The sequence below is a fragment of the Mustela erminea genome, chromosome 13 (assembly GCF_009829155.1).
Source record: "Mustela erminea isolate mMusErm1 chromosome 13, mMusErm1.Pri, whole genome shotgun sequence".
Taxonomy (NCBI): domain Eukaryota; kingdom Metazoa; phylum Chordata; class Mammalia; order Carnivora; family Mustelidae; genus Mustela; species Mustela erminea.
In genome coordinates, this window is record NC_045626.1 from 55,997,155 (window position 1) to 56,015,109 (window position 17,955).

General features: G+C 44.7%; 1 protein-coding gene across 1 annotated transcript in view; it reads right to left on the reverse strand.

Moving 5' to 3' along the window:
• LAMA1 (laminin subunit alpha 1) overlaps positions 1–17,955 on the reverse strand; it is a 158,921-nt gene that overhangs the window by 69,006 nt on the left and 71,960 nt on the right. Inside the window, exons 13-19 of the mRNA XM_032310545.1 lie at positions 17,386–17,487; positions 15,930–16,141; positions 15,025–15,136; positions 11,706–11,816; positions 5,760–5,887; positions 4,164–4,250; positions 3,185–3,396 (exon numbers count right to left, since the gene is read on the reverse strand). Coding sequence (XP_032166436.1) covers positions 3,185–3,396; positions 4,164–4,250; positions 5,760–5,887; positions 11,706–11,816; positions 15,025–15,136; positions 15,930–16,141; positions 17,386–17,487 — 964 coding nt within the window. The remainder of the gene's footprint in view (positions 1–3,184; positions 3,397–4,163; positions 4,251–5,759; positions 5,888–11,705; positions 11,817–15,024; positions 15,137–15,929; positions 16,142–17,385; positions 17,488–17,955) is intronic.

Genomic DNA, 17,955 nt, shown 5'->3' on the forward strand with positions numbered 1-17,955 from the left:
CTACAGCCTCTCCCTCCCTCGGTTGCTCCCATGCTGCCCTGGAAAACCTGTTCCACACGCACGAATCCCACTACCACACCGAAGCTGACGACTCCCCAGGCTCCCTTTCTTCTCTGATTCCCGCACGCCTGAATATAGAAATGCCTCCCTGCAAAACCCCTAGGAATTCCCATGTCAGCAATATTGAATACTGACCCTTCCACTGGGGTTAACCTAGTAAAATACAGGAATAGATTCACATGCGGAGCCTCTAAGAAGTCCGTAAGGGGGATCCTATTACAGACCTGGAGGATTTCTAGTGAAATGTCCAGAAATAACAAGAATTCATCTCATCAAAGCTGGGGGACAGGGAAGAGGAAATGAGAAAAGAATAAAACTTGTCAAGGCGTGGAGACTAGAAAGAATCCGGACAGTGTCAGTCTGTAACCACACCTGCCACCGACCTGGGCCCAGACCCCAGTCCTGCCTGTCCCCACCCCACCCCCTCCCACCCTCTAGTCAACACAGAGATTTCCTAGTTTCTTTTCTCTTTCTTTCTTCCTTTCTTCTTCTTTTTTTTTTTTTTTCGATAAGATTTCCCTATGAGAGAGAAAGAGAGGAGCAGAGGAAAAGGAGGGAGAGGGAGAGAATCCCAAGGAGACTCCCCACTGAGCACAGAGCCTGCCATGGGGCTCAGTGCCGGGCTCCACGTGGGGCTTGATCCCACAAACCCAAGATCATGACCTGAGCTAAAATCAACAGGCTAAGGCTCAACTGACTCAGCCACCCAGGAGCCTGGAGAGTTTCTAGTATCTTCTCTTTTACCCCCACGACAAAAGCTCTAGTGGAAGCCCTCATTAACTTTCCCAGCAAGTTTCTTTTCTGGCCGTGTCTCTCCCCTTGTCCGCTCTGTCCTCTGCAGGGTTTCCAGGGCTCAACACAGATCTGGCCAGACCCCGCCCCTATTCCAGTGACCTGGAGTGGGGGACAGACGGCGCAGCCTCTGCAGGCCAGCGCTGTCCATACCTGTCAGCCATGGCTCCTGCCCTGGCCTGACCCTGCCTTTCACATTCTAGCACCTTCTTTCCAGACTCTGCCCCTCAGGCCTAGATGACACTTTCCCATCACTTGTCAGCCCACGCAAACATCTCAGACTCATCCTGCAAGACTCACATCAAGCAGCACTAACTCCAGAGGCAGCCCCACACTGTTCTGGGCCCTTACAGAGCTTTGTGCAAATGCCAAGGATGGTCACTGATCACCCTGCAGAGCTGCCTGTCCTATTGGCCTGACATGGCGTGCACAGGTCTCCTGAGCCCTGCAGATGAGGCTGATGCGACAAACATGATCTCTGGTGTCACTGAGACTAAGACCTGGGCCAACAACTCGGGCCCACCTCGGCTGATCACCAAGATCTGCTTTCTACACAAAATACCAAAGAAGTTTTGTCAATGTAGATGCAAATACAAAGGAGAATGATTTTTTTGATCATGATGAAAACTTTTAAATACATGTGAACAACTTGGGTAAGTAAATTCCCTTTTGCAACTATGAATTTTATGTAATTGAAATACAGATCAATGGTTTCTTATGAAAGTTTAGCATCCTAATTAAAATAGGCTATAAAACATGCACTGAATTTTGAAGACTCAACATTAAAAAGGAAAGCAAATATCTCATAATACTTGAAAAATCTGATTATGTGACAAATAATTTTGTCACTTTTATAATTGGGTAAAATAAGATGTATTGCTGCAGTACATTTCATCTGTATCATGTTATTAATGTGGTGACTAGAAATTTTAAAATTACATGTGTCGTTTACATTTCTATTAGACAGCATTAATATAGAAAAATAATTTAAAAAGCACTGTTTTTATTGTTAGCACTTAAAATAGCTGTCATTTATTTCATTTCCAGAACTTTAAATTTTTATCCCAATTAATCCTCACAAAGGCCTTAATATATATATACATATATATGTGTGTGTGTATGTGTGTGTGTGTGTAAAGCATATATATATATATACAAAACTATGTCCATTTTATGTAATGAGGAAATTGTGGATCAGAGAGGTTAATACATTGGCCTAATGTCACACAGCTGGTCACACAGACCAAAACTCAGCTCTAACCCACATGAGTCAGACTCCAAAGCCTGAGATCCACATGCGTGTTTTGCCTCCCCAATAGACCTGGGCCACAATTTTTCCATCTCCTCTGATGATCCTTAGGACAGTGCTTGGGAAGTAACAAATGCTTAATAAACAAGAAATGAACAGAGAAATGAATCATCAAGGTTTGCAATAAAGATGAAAAGGAACCACATGAGTATAGTGGAAGCATTCTGTAAACTTTGAAGCTTTACACAAACACCAGTTATCATAATTATGCTCCTGTGATAACCAGTAAAGGTGGCTGTGCTACCAAGTCCAGTCGACAGGCCCATAGTGACAAAGCCTTTTCCCTCTCTGGAGGCATGCCTGGGAAAATACCTTTTCTGTATCACTAGTGCCCTCTTGTGTCTCCCTGTTGTAATAGCACATCAAAACTTTGTATTTGCAGGAAATTCTTAAAATAATGTAAAATTGCCATTTTTGCTCTTTTCACACCTTCGAGAACTGTACATAAAAATCCAAGGGCTATATCAGCCCTGAGGCTACAAGTTAGTCATCTTGGGTACAGGAAAGCCTGCTGTCTTCAGTGAGTGGTTCTAAGTGATCCCTAATATCAGAAAGGAAGAAAGCAGAGTCCTGTGGGGCAACGTGAGAGTCAGTAGTTCAGGAACAGATCTGTGAGACTCCAAGCATAGAGCCTTCCCATTTCACACTCCGTATCTTGAAATCCCACCTGACTCATGAGACCCCTGATCCTGTCCCTCATAAACACCGCAGGCTTCAAGCCCAGTCTGCCTTCCCCGGTCCCGGGGAGCATGTCAGCACCCCATCAAGCACCACTTCCCCACCCCAGTGGAAGGACACCTATATTTTCCAGGCTCCCCTGACCTGCTCTGTAGGAAACAGATCAAGCTAAAGCAGGGCACATTGGGAAGGGGAAGAGTGAGGTCTTGGGTCTACCCTGGTATTAACACAAGCACCAATCAGGATAGTTACCCCATACGCTGAGCCCTTTCCGACACATGTAAGTAGATGGAGACGCCACATGGCCATGAGTAAGGGCTCTGACTTGACAGCCCCCACACTCACCGCGACAATTTTTGGCGGTCACAGCGTCCCCATAGAAGCCGTCAGCACACCTCTCGCAGTGGGCGCCATCCGTGTTCCCAATGCATTTCAGGCACTCTCCGGTGACGGAGTCACAGTGACCCTCCTCGAAGGGGTTCACGTTGCCGCTGCAGTTGCAGGGGACACAGGATTCCCCAGGGACTGTCGGGTTTCCATAGTAACCGTCTGCACATCTGCATAAATGTATTGAAAGAGGGATCCAAATGCATGTACTTCCTCTAGACATTACCCCCGCCATCCAGGGAAGCTCTGAATGGTTAGTAAACCAGATGGACTCTTTTTCCATAGGACTGATTGGGAAGCCATGCAACAAACACCCAGTCTGGACATCCAGATTGCCTCCACTCATTGTGAAGACAGAGAGTGTACCCCGAATGAGCCATAAATCCCAGTGGATGTGCCCTCAGCTCCGGGGCCAACTGGACCGGCACGCCGCGGGTGTGACGTGGCTCTCCCAGGGACCGCAGCCAGAGCTGGGCACTGGGGCTGACACATGGGAAAAGACAACGTGGGCTCTCAGGCGCCAGAAGACAGCTATTAAATCAAACCACCCCTACTATGGAACTATCCAGAATAATGGGGTATTTCAGTGTGTGAATAGTAAACCCTGGCCCCTCGCTGTTTTCTATTGTTACTGATGAGAACTCGTGTGAGTTCAAGGAGCCCAAATGCTGTTCTTAAAAAATCCCCCCCGGGGAGTTTTCACACATGCTTTTTAATCAACATTCAGTCTTCTCTATAATTGTGCAAAATAATCATTACACACCAAAACTCTAAAATCATACTTATCTATGATATCTAAGATATCTTAGATATATCTATATATCTAAAATCATACTTATCTATTATTTTTCAAAATAAACATGTATCACTGATATTTAATTAAAAAAAAAAGTTTGATATGATTTTGGAAATCAGCTGAGTGATGCCGACAGAGTACCTCTCGCACCAAGCTCCTGAGTATCCCGGGGCACACTGGTCACAGACTACTTCGTCCCCATTCTCAAGGTGGCAGGTAGGGCTGAAACTGTCAAAACATGACAAATGAACACAATTTTCCAATGGGTGGCACAGAATTTCTAAACATTTAAAATCCTTGTGTTTTACCACTCCTTATGAACGTTCAATGGAACTTCACTCCAGAACCCCAGCCCCCAGCCATGCAGCCCACCACCTCATGAGCCTCTCTCCTGGGCACTGCACACTCCCCGTCTGTACTCTTGCTTGTCCCTCAGCCCAGAGGGTGTTTCTTTTCCTCTCTGCCTGGAATCACCTTATCCCTTGTGTCCAACTCAGCTGCCCTCTCCTCCAGGAGGCCTTCTCTGACACTCTTCTCAGCTGAGCGGAGCTCCCGTCTGTGGGTTCCCCGGCACTGGTCAGCCTGCCTCAGAGTCCTGCCCACACTGGCCAGGCAGGAGTGAGCTCAAGCTTACAAGGGACAGCCCGGGAACATTCTCTAAAGGATCCCCACTGCTCACTAAGGTCCCCTCAACCTTTACTCCTGGGGTCTAGGAAGGCCTCTGAAGGGAGGTATGGGGGCCACTATGATTTCATCAGAGTAGCCCTCTTTGTATCTGCTTTACACAGTGGGGTTTCAAATAAAAATCCCCGTGGGGGAGTTCTCTGGGCTGGGGGAGGAAGAGTCCTAAAGGGTAAGCCAGTGAGAGATAAATAAGCTTTCAGATCCAGGCCTATGGACACACGGGGCCCAGCATGGCGAACAAGGCCTTGTGCATCACTGACCCTTCCCACTCCCCTCCTGTCCTGAGCTCTAGGACCATCTGTGATTTCACAGATGGGATCTGCTCTTTGATGCGGCCGTGACTTGGCACGCTCCATTCCTCCTGCCTGTGACCTTCATCCTTCAAGCCTCAGATCAGGGGCTTCCTCAGAGTCACTCTGGACAGACTCCTACTCCTCTGAGAGTGGATGGTAGTCAGGACCACATGGTGGTCCCATGGGACCAGCAGCCATGGATGAATCCTCCAATACTTGAGTACCTTCCATGATAACTCAGTGTACGGTAGGCACTCAATAAATACTGGTTGAGGGTGCCTGGGTGGCTCAGTAATTAAGCATCTGCCTTCGGCTCATGTCATGATCTCAGGGTCCTGAGTTCGAGCCCCACATCGGGCTCTCTGCTCAGCTGGAAGCCTGCATCTCCCTCTCCCACACCCCTTGTTTGTGTTCCCTCTCTCTGCTGTGTCATTCTCTGTCAAATAAATAAATAAAATCTTTGAGAAAACCTCTTAGCCTACGGGCACTGAAAAAGTTAACAAGCCACACTAGACCAAGAGGAACCGAAATATGCATGTTTTCTTGCAAACGCATGATCTTTCTTATATAAATTAGTATGCCAAACTTGTTCTTTTTAGAAAGAGAGAATTCACCCCTCCATCTTTAATCTTAACTAAGTACCACCTGGGAGGCACACTTTTCTCACACACAAAACCCTGCTCGGAATGTATCCATGCACATCTGAATGGACTCTCTGGCCACACTGGGCCTGCTTCCCTGGTGGGGGTGCTGTGCTTACTTGTTGGAGGCTGTGGTGAGGGGGCAGGCACACCGCTGGCAGTCCCCCGGAGTCCCTCGGGAAGGCAGCCCGTAGAAGCCGGGCACACACTGCTCACAGTGGTCCCCAGTTGTGTTATGCTCACATGCCTAAACACACGCAGGAAAAGAAGACTCAGTTCAGGCTTCCTTAAACAATTCTCTGATTCATCGAAAAATAACTTAAAGTCAGGGTGATGAAAAAAATGCTCCAACAAATCACCAAACTCTGTGACATGATGAGGGCTGCCTGTTTCTAGATTAATACAAAATTTTTAATTATATAATCTATATACGTGGGAAGCTTTTCCTTCTGCCCATGTCAGAGTAACTGCTACCAGACTTGTCTTTCTGTGGGAAAGAACTAGAAAACTGAAACAAAACATATCGAACCACTTCTTTTAGACACTAGGCAACAGAGGTGAGAGAAAGTTGGTGATGGGATGAATCCTCAGGATCTCATGTCTTTTTTCTGGAGACTCTTGATAAGTGGGCAGAGGAGAGGGGAGACCCAAGCAGAGTGTGGCATCCTGTTGAGTTGAGGAGACAGAGGTCTGAGTTTGGGGAGACTGGAACTTCAGGGATTTGGCCTGAGAATTGGAGTTTCACAGAATTAGAACTCCAGAAATCTGCACGGGAGACCCCTTCAACTAGCTACTAAATATAAGCTTCTTGTGTGTAGTGTGATTTCCATGCAGCATGCTGAAAAATTAAGAACTCACGCAAAGCCCAGGGCCACTAGAATTGTAACCAGCCAGTGCGGGGCATCTCTGTTATATGCCCAGAACACCCAGTAGAGATCCCAGAAGAAAAACTTGTTTGTGGTAGGGCTACACCTTCCCTAGAGTAGAGGTTCTATTAGACCCGCCCTAACAAAACTTAAAAACAAACCTTGAAACAATCCAGCTGACCTGTGATAATTTAACTACTTGCCAAAACAAACTCTGATGTTCTTTCAAGGAAAGTAACGAAATCCAGAAACTTAACAATGAATAATATTCATCGTGCAATCAGAAACTACTGAGTATGTTTCCACCAGTCACATCTGGGAGAATTTGGAATCCAGGAGTCCAGACAGATAGCAAGTAGGTAAGCAAATAAACATTAGAAAGGAGGATTCTTGCTTACAGTAGAATGCTGTGTGCCAACTGAGAAGCATGGAGAATATCATACAAGTGTTCATGGGGCAAGAATCATCAGAGACTGCTAACCCTAAGGGAGAATGTGATGACGAATATGATACTTGTCCAGTCTTAGAGTGTCTCCCTCACAATGCTTATTAATTGCAAAAGAGAAGATCAGTAAATGTATAGTAATTGACTGATAGCTGGAGTGTGTAATCAGAATTCACACCACCAGTGAGGGGCAGTGGACACTGTGGGCTTCCACCTGTGGTTCTCTGAGAAGGCCACAGCATCGCTAATGAGGTGTTCTGCCCTGAAAGGTATAACCTGAATCAATTCATTGAAAAACAAGAGAAAAGCCCCTAATAAGGAGCATTTTATTCTTTGAAAAATGACTGTGTTCTTCAAGGTGCCATTATCATAAAAGACAAACACTGTGGAAGTACTTCAGATTAAAGAAGACTAGGGAGCTATGACAATAAAATGCAGTACCTGAACTATATGGGGGCCTGTAACGGCGGGAAAAAAATGCTACAAAGGACACAATGGAGTCAACTGACCAAGTGGAAAAATGGATGGTAGATTAGAAAAAGTAGAATACCAAAGTTATATTTATTGAAGTTGACAATGTTCTGTGGTTATATAAGAAAAAATCCTTATTTTCAGGACACACACACTGAATAATTTACGGATCAATAGCACAATGTATGTGACTTATTCTCGAGTGGTTTAGAAAATACATTATGATTAGACAAACAGATAATGAGAATAATACAGCAAATGGGGCAAATGTCAGTGACAAGGTGATCTGGGTAAAAGGTGGGTGCCCTAAGTACTATTTTTCTTCCTATAACTTCTGCATACACTTAAATCAATTTCCAAATAAGGGTTTGTTTGTTTCTTAAGGCAGGATAATAACTATCAAATCTGAGAAGAAGCAAACACACAAAAACCAAATGTGAACTGTAAGGAGAAAAATCCAAAAACCAAGCAGAGGAAAAAAAAAAGACAACCCAGAGAATTGCATGGATAAGACCGACTACTAACTTTTCATTTGAAACAATGGAAGCCACAACAACATTTAAGTCCTGAAAAAAAAAAATCTGCAAAAATCTACTTCCAACTCGAAGGTGAAAGAAAGCCTTTTTCAGGTCAACAAAACGTGAGAGAATTTGTTGGCTGTCAGATCTGCACCGAACAAATGCTAAAAACAGCTCTTCAGGAGTCAGGGACACAGAACCAGGTGAAATCCTGGATTTATACCAAGAATTGAAGAGTATCAGAAACCATAAATACAGGGAAAATATGAAAGACTTATTTCCTTCTTGAAAACATGTCTTTAGAAAGCAGAATGACGCCACATCAGGTGTGTAGGAAGTACCAGGAGAAACAGGATGGGCACAGCAGGCCACACAGAAAGCAACACCGAGCATGAAGACAGCTGCATGGCTCAAGGGAAAGCTGAGCCAATTCTCCACATTCTTCCCCAAGTCCCTGTCAACCCATGACTCTGTCTCCTTAGGTCCTCCCATGACCCCAGTGCCCAGGCTTATGCTACCCACAGCCTTCTCCTGCCATCTGTACCCACCCCTGCCCCACCTCCCACCTGTGGGTCTACCTTGCCACTTCACTTTACCCCCTTCTCTGAGAGCCACTCATTTTACAGATCTTATTGGCCTTTTTCCATTCAACGGCTTAAGTAATATTTCCAGTTTCTAAACTGCATACTTTTCTATAATTCCTGAGGTTGACAAAAGTTTTCCCATAGGTTAAATTTAATTTGGGACTATAAATATTTGTATTACATCCTTTTAAATAGGCTTTCACCAGTTTCATGTAGAGATATCCTTGACAGGGCTTCTAAATTTGAATTGTTTACAAATCACCTGGGTTCAGGGTCGATTCTGATTCAGGAAGTCTGACATAGGGCCTGAGTTGTACATTTCTAAAAAACTCCTGGGATTTGCGCTGGCTGCTGGTCCTCAGGTGACATTTTGGTAGGAATGTCTTAGGCTCTTTTTTTCCTCCCTATCCCCTGTATGACCTTGATTTTGATTATTAACCCAAATTAATTCAAAATGTCACTGGCTTTGGTAAATGGCTACACGGTTGAGCTAAAAGTATAAGCAAAATAACTAGTTTCATTAAAAAACATTTAATTATGTCCACTTACAAAATATCTATGATAGGATTTCTTTGCTCAAAGGGCCGGATAGGGCTCTCTTTCTCTTTGGGAAAGCCATTTACATGGTTCTGCTAAAAACAAAACAAAACAAATAAAAAAACCCAAACCTACCAAATCTGTTTCAAGGTTTTCTCAGGTCACTGTCCCTTTACGTGACCAGCTCCATTGGTGGAGCTGGCGTGTGAGGAAGGAGAATGCTCATCTCCCCGGGAAGGAGAAACATCTTCTCTTGAAAAAGCAGGAGGGTCCAAGATACACAACTGCCTATTAGGCCTTTCTCTTTCAGAAGAAATGAAACTGGTTTCTCCTCCAAAGACCAGCAGAAAGAGCTCAGAGAAAGGGCTAATGTAAACCGTGGACTTTGGGGGGCTGTGATGTGTCAGTGTGGGGTCATCATGGGTACCAGTGTGTGTCCCCGGTTGGGGGGTGGGGACTGTTGATAATGTGGGAGACTGTACGTGTGCGGGAGCCAAAGGTACATGAGAAACCCTTATACTTTCCCCTCAGTTTTGCTGTAAACCTGAAACGACTCTTTGAAAAAGAAAAGGACAGGGCACTAAGTAAGAACAATTGGAACTTCCTCTCTGATAACCTACAAATCAGGAGTGGATTCCTGGAAGCTGGATGGCTACAAGCAAGGCCCAGGGTTGGAAATGGTTATCCAAAGGGGAGAATTCAAAGGTTTCTTTTTAAAATAGAATAGGAAAAAGAAAAAAAAAAAAGTTAGATGAAACCCAGATAAATGATGCTAACAAGTTTTTAGGTTTCCTTAAACTTCAATCTAAATTTTTATTGTTTTTGCCCCTTCAAATGTGAATGACTTAAAAAGGTAAAAATAATAATGTGAAAGTGGAAAAAGCTGGCAGCCAGCACCTCACCCACGTGTCCCAGGCTAACATCCCTGACAATGTGCACCCAAGGGGCATGTCACCTTCATACTTTCTTGCCTAAAACGCACAGCCTCAAGCTAATCACGAGAAAACAGACATGCGCTAGCTGAGGACGTTCCAGAGAATGTCCAGGATTCCTCAAAAGTGCCACAGTCATGAAAGACAAGGGAAACCTGAAAAGCTGTCCTAAAATGAAGGCAGCCAGTGCAATGCGGTTCTGGATTGAGGCTGGAAAGGGGACATGAGTGGGGATGCTGATGAAATCTGAGTGAAGTCCACTGTTCTGTTGATGAGATTGTGCCCACAGGAATTTCTTAAATCTCGATCAGCATACTCCGGTAATGCAAGATGTGAGTACCGGGGGAAGCAGGGTGAAGGCTGAACAGGACCTTGCTGTGTTATTTTTTGTAGGCCTTCTGTAAATCTAACATTATTTCCAAAACTTTTTCCATTACATATTAAAAATCAAATTTTCAATGAAAATTTTCAATGAAAAATTCCGTTAAAATTATTATCATTTATTATATTTAGAATGTAAAGGCCAGTTGCTACTTAGCATTTTCACTTTAATGTGTATATATATTTTTGTAAAGATACAGTAATAGAAGCACAGGCAAATACCCTTTTGGCTTACCTATACCTAAAGCCTTGGATGCCACCACCACAACCCGCTGGGCAACCCGAGCTGTGGGCCGACGTCCCAGGAAGCCTGACCTCGCAAACCCAAATGGAAAGGCAGAGGCATTTTAAAAAAGCAACCACCTCATCAAGCTCTGGGAAACTGATCCTGAGGGACCGAGTGTGTGTGTAAAACATCACTTTGTATAACTCCTATAGGCACTTGCTTTCCAGAATGATGAAACAAAGAACAAAATGAAAGCTTTCCTGACAGAATCAAGAAAAATTAGGTTCTGGAGAGAACAAGCAATCCATGGCATCGTGAAGAGATCTTCTCCACGGGTCTGAAAATAAATTTTCCCTATCCTTGGGACTCAATCTCTTCAGGAAAGAACCTGAACATTTCCCTGTATGGTGACTAGGACTCAGCTGGTCGATACAGGCGTTCTCTCCATCTCTCTGCCGCAAATCCATTAGAACCCAGGAGTGTGGCCTGGCTTCCAGGCAAAAGAGCCTAAAAGAATTCCTGACTGAAGTGAAAAAACAGGTCTTGCCTTGTATCCACCCCAAAGTTCATTCTCAAGATTAACTGCGTATTTGTCAAGCCACATTTCAACTCCTGCTGCAGGAAAGAAGTACTTGTTTGAAGAGTGTACCCGAGCCGAACTGTAAAACGTTATATATTGCACAAATGAGTGTGGTTATTATGTCTTAGTATTCCTTTGAGGACATACTGTATAGTATGTTAAAGAAATTCCAGCACTTTCATTTTAGAGACCTGATTCTTTTAAATCACCAGATATTTTCTACCTTTATATTGCTTTCTAATCTTACGAAGTGAATATGGTGTTCTAATAAAAAAATCTGCAATAACATGATCTATCCCTTTTCCATTTTCACCAAAGTAACTTTCTTTCAAAAAAGAGCAAGGGGAGAATATCAGGAAACATATTATACCATGATCTTAAGTCTGTAAATTTCCTCTGGGGTCTACTAGGGCCAGAATAATCTCCTATGGAGGAAGCATTATTTTTTTAACCGCTGTGCACAGCAGGTGGCTTTGGGGTGGGTAGGACGGGGCACTCCACTCCAGATTTTAGCAGCAGACTCACAAGGCAAACGCCATGAATATCACATTCAGCTGCGTGGCCGTGGCAATCACAGGGCTGACAAATTCCTCCGAAGAGTATTCCATCCACGCGGTAATAGCCAGGGAGACAGGACTGCAAGAGACGGACACGTGACACACGTGGGCAAAAGCAACCTTGTACATCATGCAGATCATTTTCTTGTCAATAGGCTAGGAGTATTACCTGCTCCATTTTCCACATGTAGAGAAACGTACATCTTTTTTCCCCTGCACTTTTATTTTTTTTCCCCCTGCACTTCTTTATTGAGGTGTCATTTACATGCCATAAAATGCACCCATTTTAAGGATATAGTTCAATGATTTTTTTAGTAAACTTACCGAATGGTGCACCATCACCATAATCCAGTCCTCTTTTTTTTTTAAGGGTTTATTTATTTATTTATTTATTTAAAGATTTTTTATTTATTTGACAGAGAGAGATCACAAGTAGGCAGAGAGGCAGGCAGAGAGAGAGAGAGGAGGAAGCAGGCTCCCTGCTGAGCAGAGAGCCCGACGCGGGACTCGATTCTAGGACCCTGAGATCATGACCTGAGCCAAAGGCAGTGGCTTAACCCACTGAGCCACCCAGGCGCCCCTAGGGTTTATTTATTTGAGAGAGGGAAAGTGCACACGTGAGGGAGGGGCAGAAAGAGAGAGAAAGAATCCCAAGCAGTCTCCCCACTGAGCGTGGAGACCTACATGGGGCTCCATCTCATGACCTGAGCTGAAATCAAAAGTGGGATACCCGACTGACTGAGCCATCCAGGCACCCTTCTTCATTTCTTTTTAAAGGTTTCTACCTTTAAAACCTAGTGGTGGCTACCATCAAAACCTAGTGGCTCTCCGCCTTTGTGGTATCTTGCCATAATATTATCATGTAAATCTCATGTAAATCTCATATAATCATGTAAAACTCAGTCACTTAACCAGGGTTTCAGTCAAGAGGACATTTTCCGCTCAACTTGATTTTTCTTTTGGGTAAGAGTTACTACATATTACCATCAAAGCACTCGAGGGTGGTCTGTGTCAAACCGCAAACATTACAGGTGTGCTTTCCAGGGTATCCAGCAATGCTGCCCCTGTCTGGGAGGAGCAGGGGGCCGTCCCAGACAGTGCTTCCCATCCTTCTCAGGATGACCCTGAGAACTATTCTATTTTATAGACGTGGAATCTGGAACATGGAACAGTTAGACCCCATGCCCACTGTGCTAATGGAAAGAGTCACACCTCCCAGACCTGTGGCCACAGAGCCTCTCAGGGCTGCCCCAGATATAAAACAGTGTTTCGAGTGCAGACTGGGGAGTAATTACTTTGGAGGTCAACATACTCCCATGGAGCCATCGGAACAGGGATGTGGATCTGGTTTTCACTCTTGTAAAAAATATTAAAATTGCATTTTCATCATATGAGTACATATACATGTGTTCATTCACACTGACCTTTTGTAAGTTCCCTTAATGCCGCCACGCAGCCGTGCTCCCATCAAGGACAATGGGCTACTCTACGGATGGCCACTGAGGGGGAGCTGCCTAAGGGTCTGTGTGGTGGCTACAGAGCTCTTAAGAATTCCAGTCCCTACCTATGGCTGCCTGATTCCTTATATCAGTTTCTAATGAAAGAATGAGTTCTTCTGCTGACAAAAACACTTAAAATTATATGTTAAGCTTCCTGTGCTTCCTTGAGCCAGTGTCCTAAGCACATTTTCCTCTAAACCCGGCAGACCTGGAGTTCTCCAGCAGCATCTGCTCACTGCTGCCCCCTTTTGGTCTAGCTGGCCTGGGCTTCTAATCATCTACTTCATCTACCCACCACAAGCCATACACTATGAGGTAGCCTTAAGGTCATTTATCTGATAAGCAAACAGGACTCAGGTCCTACAGATAATTCTTTGTCCTAAAAATATATGTCTTAGATCTAAAAAAAAGTTCATGGGGTCAAAAAAGAAACAACCCTGTAAAATATTTAAAAGAGAAATAGAAATATTTCATTAAAAATCTACATTATGAAGCACAGGCCAACTATTCACTGCAAAGTTATAATTGATAAAGATTTGTAAAAACAACCCATAAGTTAAATGTTCTCACTTTGTAAAAATCATGGTCCCAATCTCACAGCCAAGGACAAGGGTTCATGATTAGTGTCAGTCTTTCTTTTTTTTAAATTTTTTTTTAGGATTTATTCTTCGATTATTATTATTTTTTAAAGATTTTATTTATTTATTTGACAGACAGAGCTCACAAGTAGGCAGAGAGGCAGGCAGAGAGACAGGGAGAAGCAGGCTCCCTGCTGAGCAGAAAGCCCGATTTGGGGCTCAATCCCAGGACCCTGAGATCATGGCCCGAGCTAAAGGCAGAGGCGTTACCACACTGAGCCACTCAGGTGCCCCAATCATCATCGGTCTTAAACACAAGAGAGGCAGGACCGTGTGGTGGTTAATGGGGAAGATGAAGCTTGGAACCCGACATGACTACTTCCTAGCTGTTTCCTACAGAAAGAGGTTAAGATTGTGCCAAATACATAGGAAGTCCTCGGCAGGAGAGAGTTATTATCGATATTTATGTCCAAATAGTTTCAAACTGTATTTCAAAAAATTTTTTTAGCAACAGGTGACTTTTACTGGTGATAGCAAGTGTGTTCTCACACACTTCATTGTGAAGTAGAGCTCACCTCAGTTAACACAGCTGGAGTTCCTAAAAAGTCTCAAAATGGGCCTGGCTTGTCTCGTGTTTTCTAGGTGTCATGCTGGTGATGTATAAATGTTCAGATACAATCAAGTCCAGTCCTCTTTAGAAATGCAAACTACATGGGTGCCTGGGTGGCTCAGTTGGTTAAGCGGCTGCCTTGGGCTCATGTCATGATCCTGGAGTCCCAAGATGGAGTCCCACATCGGGCTCCCTACTCAGTGGGGAGTCTGCTTCTCCTGCGGACCTCTCCCCTCTCAGGCTTTTCCTCACTCATTCTCTCTCTCTCTTTCAAATAAATAAATAAAAATAAAAATCTTTAAAAAAAGAAATGCAAACTACAGCAGGGGCAGCGCAACTTCCTAGTTGACTAAAGCAAGAGGGTAGACTGAAGTTGGGCCATTTCCAGGTGTCCCCGAACCACCTCCCCCCAGAAGAGGCACCAGATAGCCTTAAACACTGATGTCCAATAGTCCTATAGCTCCCCAATGTCTGATCCAAATGGTAGGTTTCTAAAGTTAAAATTCAAGTGCGGCTCATTGTATCACCTTTAATGTGCTTTTTTTCTCCTTCAGAAAGAACAGAAGGAAGGAGAGGGGGAGGGCAGAAGAGGAGCCTCACCTCACAGGAGATCCCTGCGTAGCCTTGGGGACATTCGCAGTGTTCCACCTCGGTGGCCAGGGCCAGGTCTATGACGTTAGGGCTAGCTGTATCCAAAGAGACAGAATCCAACCTACCAATAGACAGAGGTCACCCCGTGACTCAGACGCCCTCCTGCAAATGACAGCTAACACCTCGATGAAGATAGATTCTTTAAAAAGTTCTGTTCAAACAAACAGGTGATGTGACCTTTGCAAGGAGCTACTGATTTTCACAGCAATATGATTTCTGAAAGCTGTCGGTATTGCCTGGAAAGCCTCTGCAGCATTTGAGACATTTGCAACATTGTCTGCAAAGAAGAGCAGGTGCCTAGACAGCCATGGGAAGGGTCTGATGTTGCCCAGTCACAGCTGAAACACTTCAGAAAGACTAACCCATTCAATCATCCTATCTCGAATACAGAGATTGTTTCTAAATGTATAATCCTGTGTTTGTTTATCTGTGTCCAACGTGCATGCTGGCACTGCCAGAAATTGGCCTATAGGAAGTAATCACATGGGCAAGGATGGGAACATTAGCTTAAGTGTACAGTAAAATCTAAGACCATTAACATCAAGAGGGTAAAAACCACATGCAAAGTGGTCAGACAACTGTGAACTTATCAGGCATTTCTCAGAAAACTGCCCTGAAGGTTTCCGATCCTGACCTCAAGATGACCTCCTACTGAGGCATGTTTGTCACGGACAACTGTTCTTACATCTTCACTAAAATTGTAATAGAAGTATTTTTTAAGACAACCGGTTCCATTAGCTGTGCTCTTGAAATAATCAAGTAAAATATACTGCACTGAAAACACATCATTCTTAATAGATGAATATGAGATTAAAGACCCTCCCCACGAGCTTTCCCTTTCTCTCAAAACATACCTGTAAAGAGCCCTTTTTGCAGAATTGTAGTTGGCTCTGATCAAGAGATGCGTCACGTTGGCAAGGACAGTCATGAGCTGGTCGCGATCTATCTCCCTTTTTTTATTAAAATCTCGGAAGTTCTCCGGCACAAGTCTGACCACGTTCAAGTACTCTTCATAGGGTTGTAATGACAGCCCCTCAGCCTGGGTGCTTAAAGTGAGTCCATTTCCCTAACATTTAAAACAAGAGGGAATGTATTTGTAATTCAACTTCATGATCAAAAAATAAAATCGTGTTTGTATTCAGCAACGTGGCTTTTAATTTGTGCTTAGGTTCTCGGGTCGAAGGTGTAATCGTGTCTGTAAATCTTGGTCCAGAATGACTGGTATTTCATTGTAATCCCCTCAGAGGGATTCATAGAATAAATCTAAAGGTTGGGTCCCGCCCCGGGATCTCAGGAGAGAAGCAGCATGTGTGTGCCACCGTTCCCCTAGGCCCCTCAACTTTAACCGAAGAGCAAAAGTAGAAAAGCATATGAAGATACCTCAAGCTTTCCCTAAAATGGCTATTCACCAAAATACCTTATGTCACACTCTCCCCACTTGCCACAGACTGGACACGGGGGTGCACATCAAGGTGCCGGGAGATAAGGACTCCCGGGTGGCTTGGTCGGTTAGTGTCTGCCTTCAGCTCAGGTCATGATCCCAGGGTCCTGGGATCAAGTCCCATGTTGGCCTCTCTGCTCAGCGGGGAGTCTGCTTCTCCTTGTCTTTCTGCCCCTCCCTCCAACCCCCTGCTTGTTCTCTCTCTCTCTCAAATAAACAAGTAAAATCTTTAAAGAAAATTTTTAAAAAATCAAGGGGGCAGGAGAGGGGGTAGACACTGCTGACTAGAACCTGAGGTGGTTTCTTACCTTTGGGAAAATTTCCAGTGAAATTTTGGAATTTCTTACTTATATGCTGTGGCCCCTCGAACACCTTGGGGGCCTATGTCCCCCAAAGTGTCCTTGAGCACCTTGAGCAACGGGGGAGGAGGAGAGTGAGAGGACAGGGTTAGGGACAGTGGCTCAGGACAGAAATGGCAGCCCGTCTCCGTCCCCACACTGCCAAGCACTGCCGCCTAAGCACTCACGTGGGAGGCAATGTGGCAGGAGGTGACAGAGGGGCTCAGAGGGCTGACAGGGGACTGCCAACATCAGGGCTCACATCGGTCCCCCTTTTCAATTGAAAAGCTGGGTCAGCCTCAGGGATGGAGGGACAAGCCGCATGGGCTGTCCTGAGGCAGCTCCAGGAATGGGCTCAGAGAGAATTGTCACATTAGGTCTCAGGGATATCTGGACCAGGCAAAGCCTTGCGAAACAGCCACCTGGCCCTGGGCTCCCTGCTAGGAAGCCCTCCCTCAGCCACTCAGAGTCACAAACTGTCCCTCGGCTAAGCCCTTCTACTCTACAGCAAAGCAATGTGAAAGCAAGTACCTTAATGATGACATCAGCGTGAGACATGAGGTCGCCATCCACTGTCTCCATGGGAATATCGTAAGACACCGTGTACTTGAGGAAGCCGCCAAACGCAGTCAGCTGAAAAAGGTAAGTGAGAGTGAACACGGAGGGCCCGTGACCACAGTCCCTCTGAAAGAGGAAGTGGTGGCCAGGATCCGTCGGGAAACCACCTGGCTGCAAGGTGTTCGAGGGGCCACAGCATATAAGTAAGTTTGCAGTAAGGCAGCGAAAAAAAAGTCTATTATATTATAATATTATTTAACTAGTATTACCAAAATACAGGATGTGATTTAAAGGTAGAGAAGGAAGATGTGCTCCTTCGTAGAGAGCCCAAGGTGAGTGAGGCCCAGTGTCTGTGAATCACACAGGAGAAGGTATTTCACTTAAACCCTTTCTGAGTTAGGAGTTAGATCTATGATGATAATCCCAATATTCTGACCTCATTGCCATGCTTGCAGAAGAATAATAAAGGGGGCACCAAGGTGGCTCAGTGGGTTAAGTCCTCTGCCTTCGGCTCAGGTCATGATCCCAGGGTCCTGCTATCGA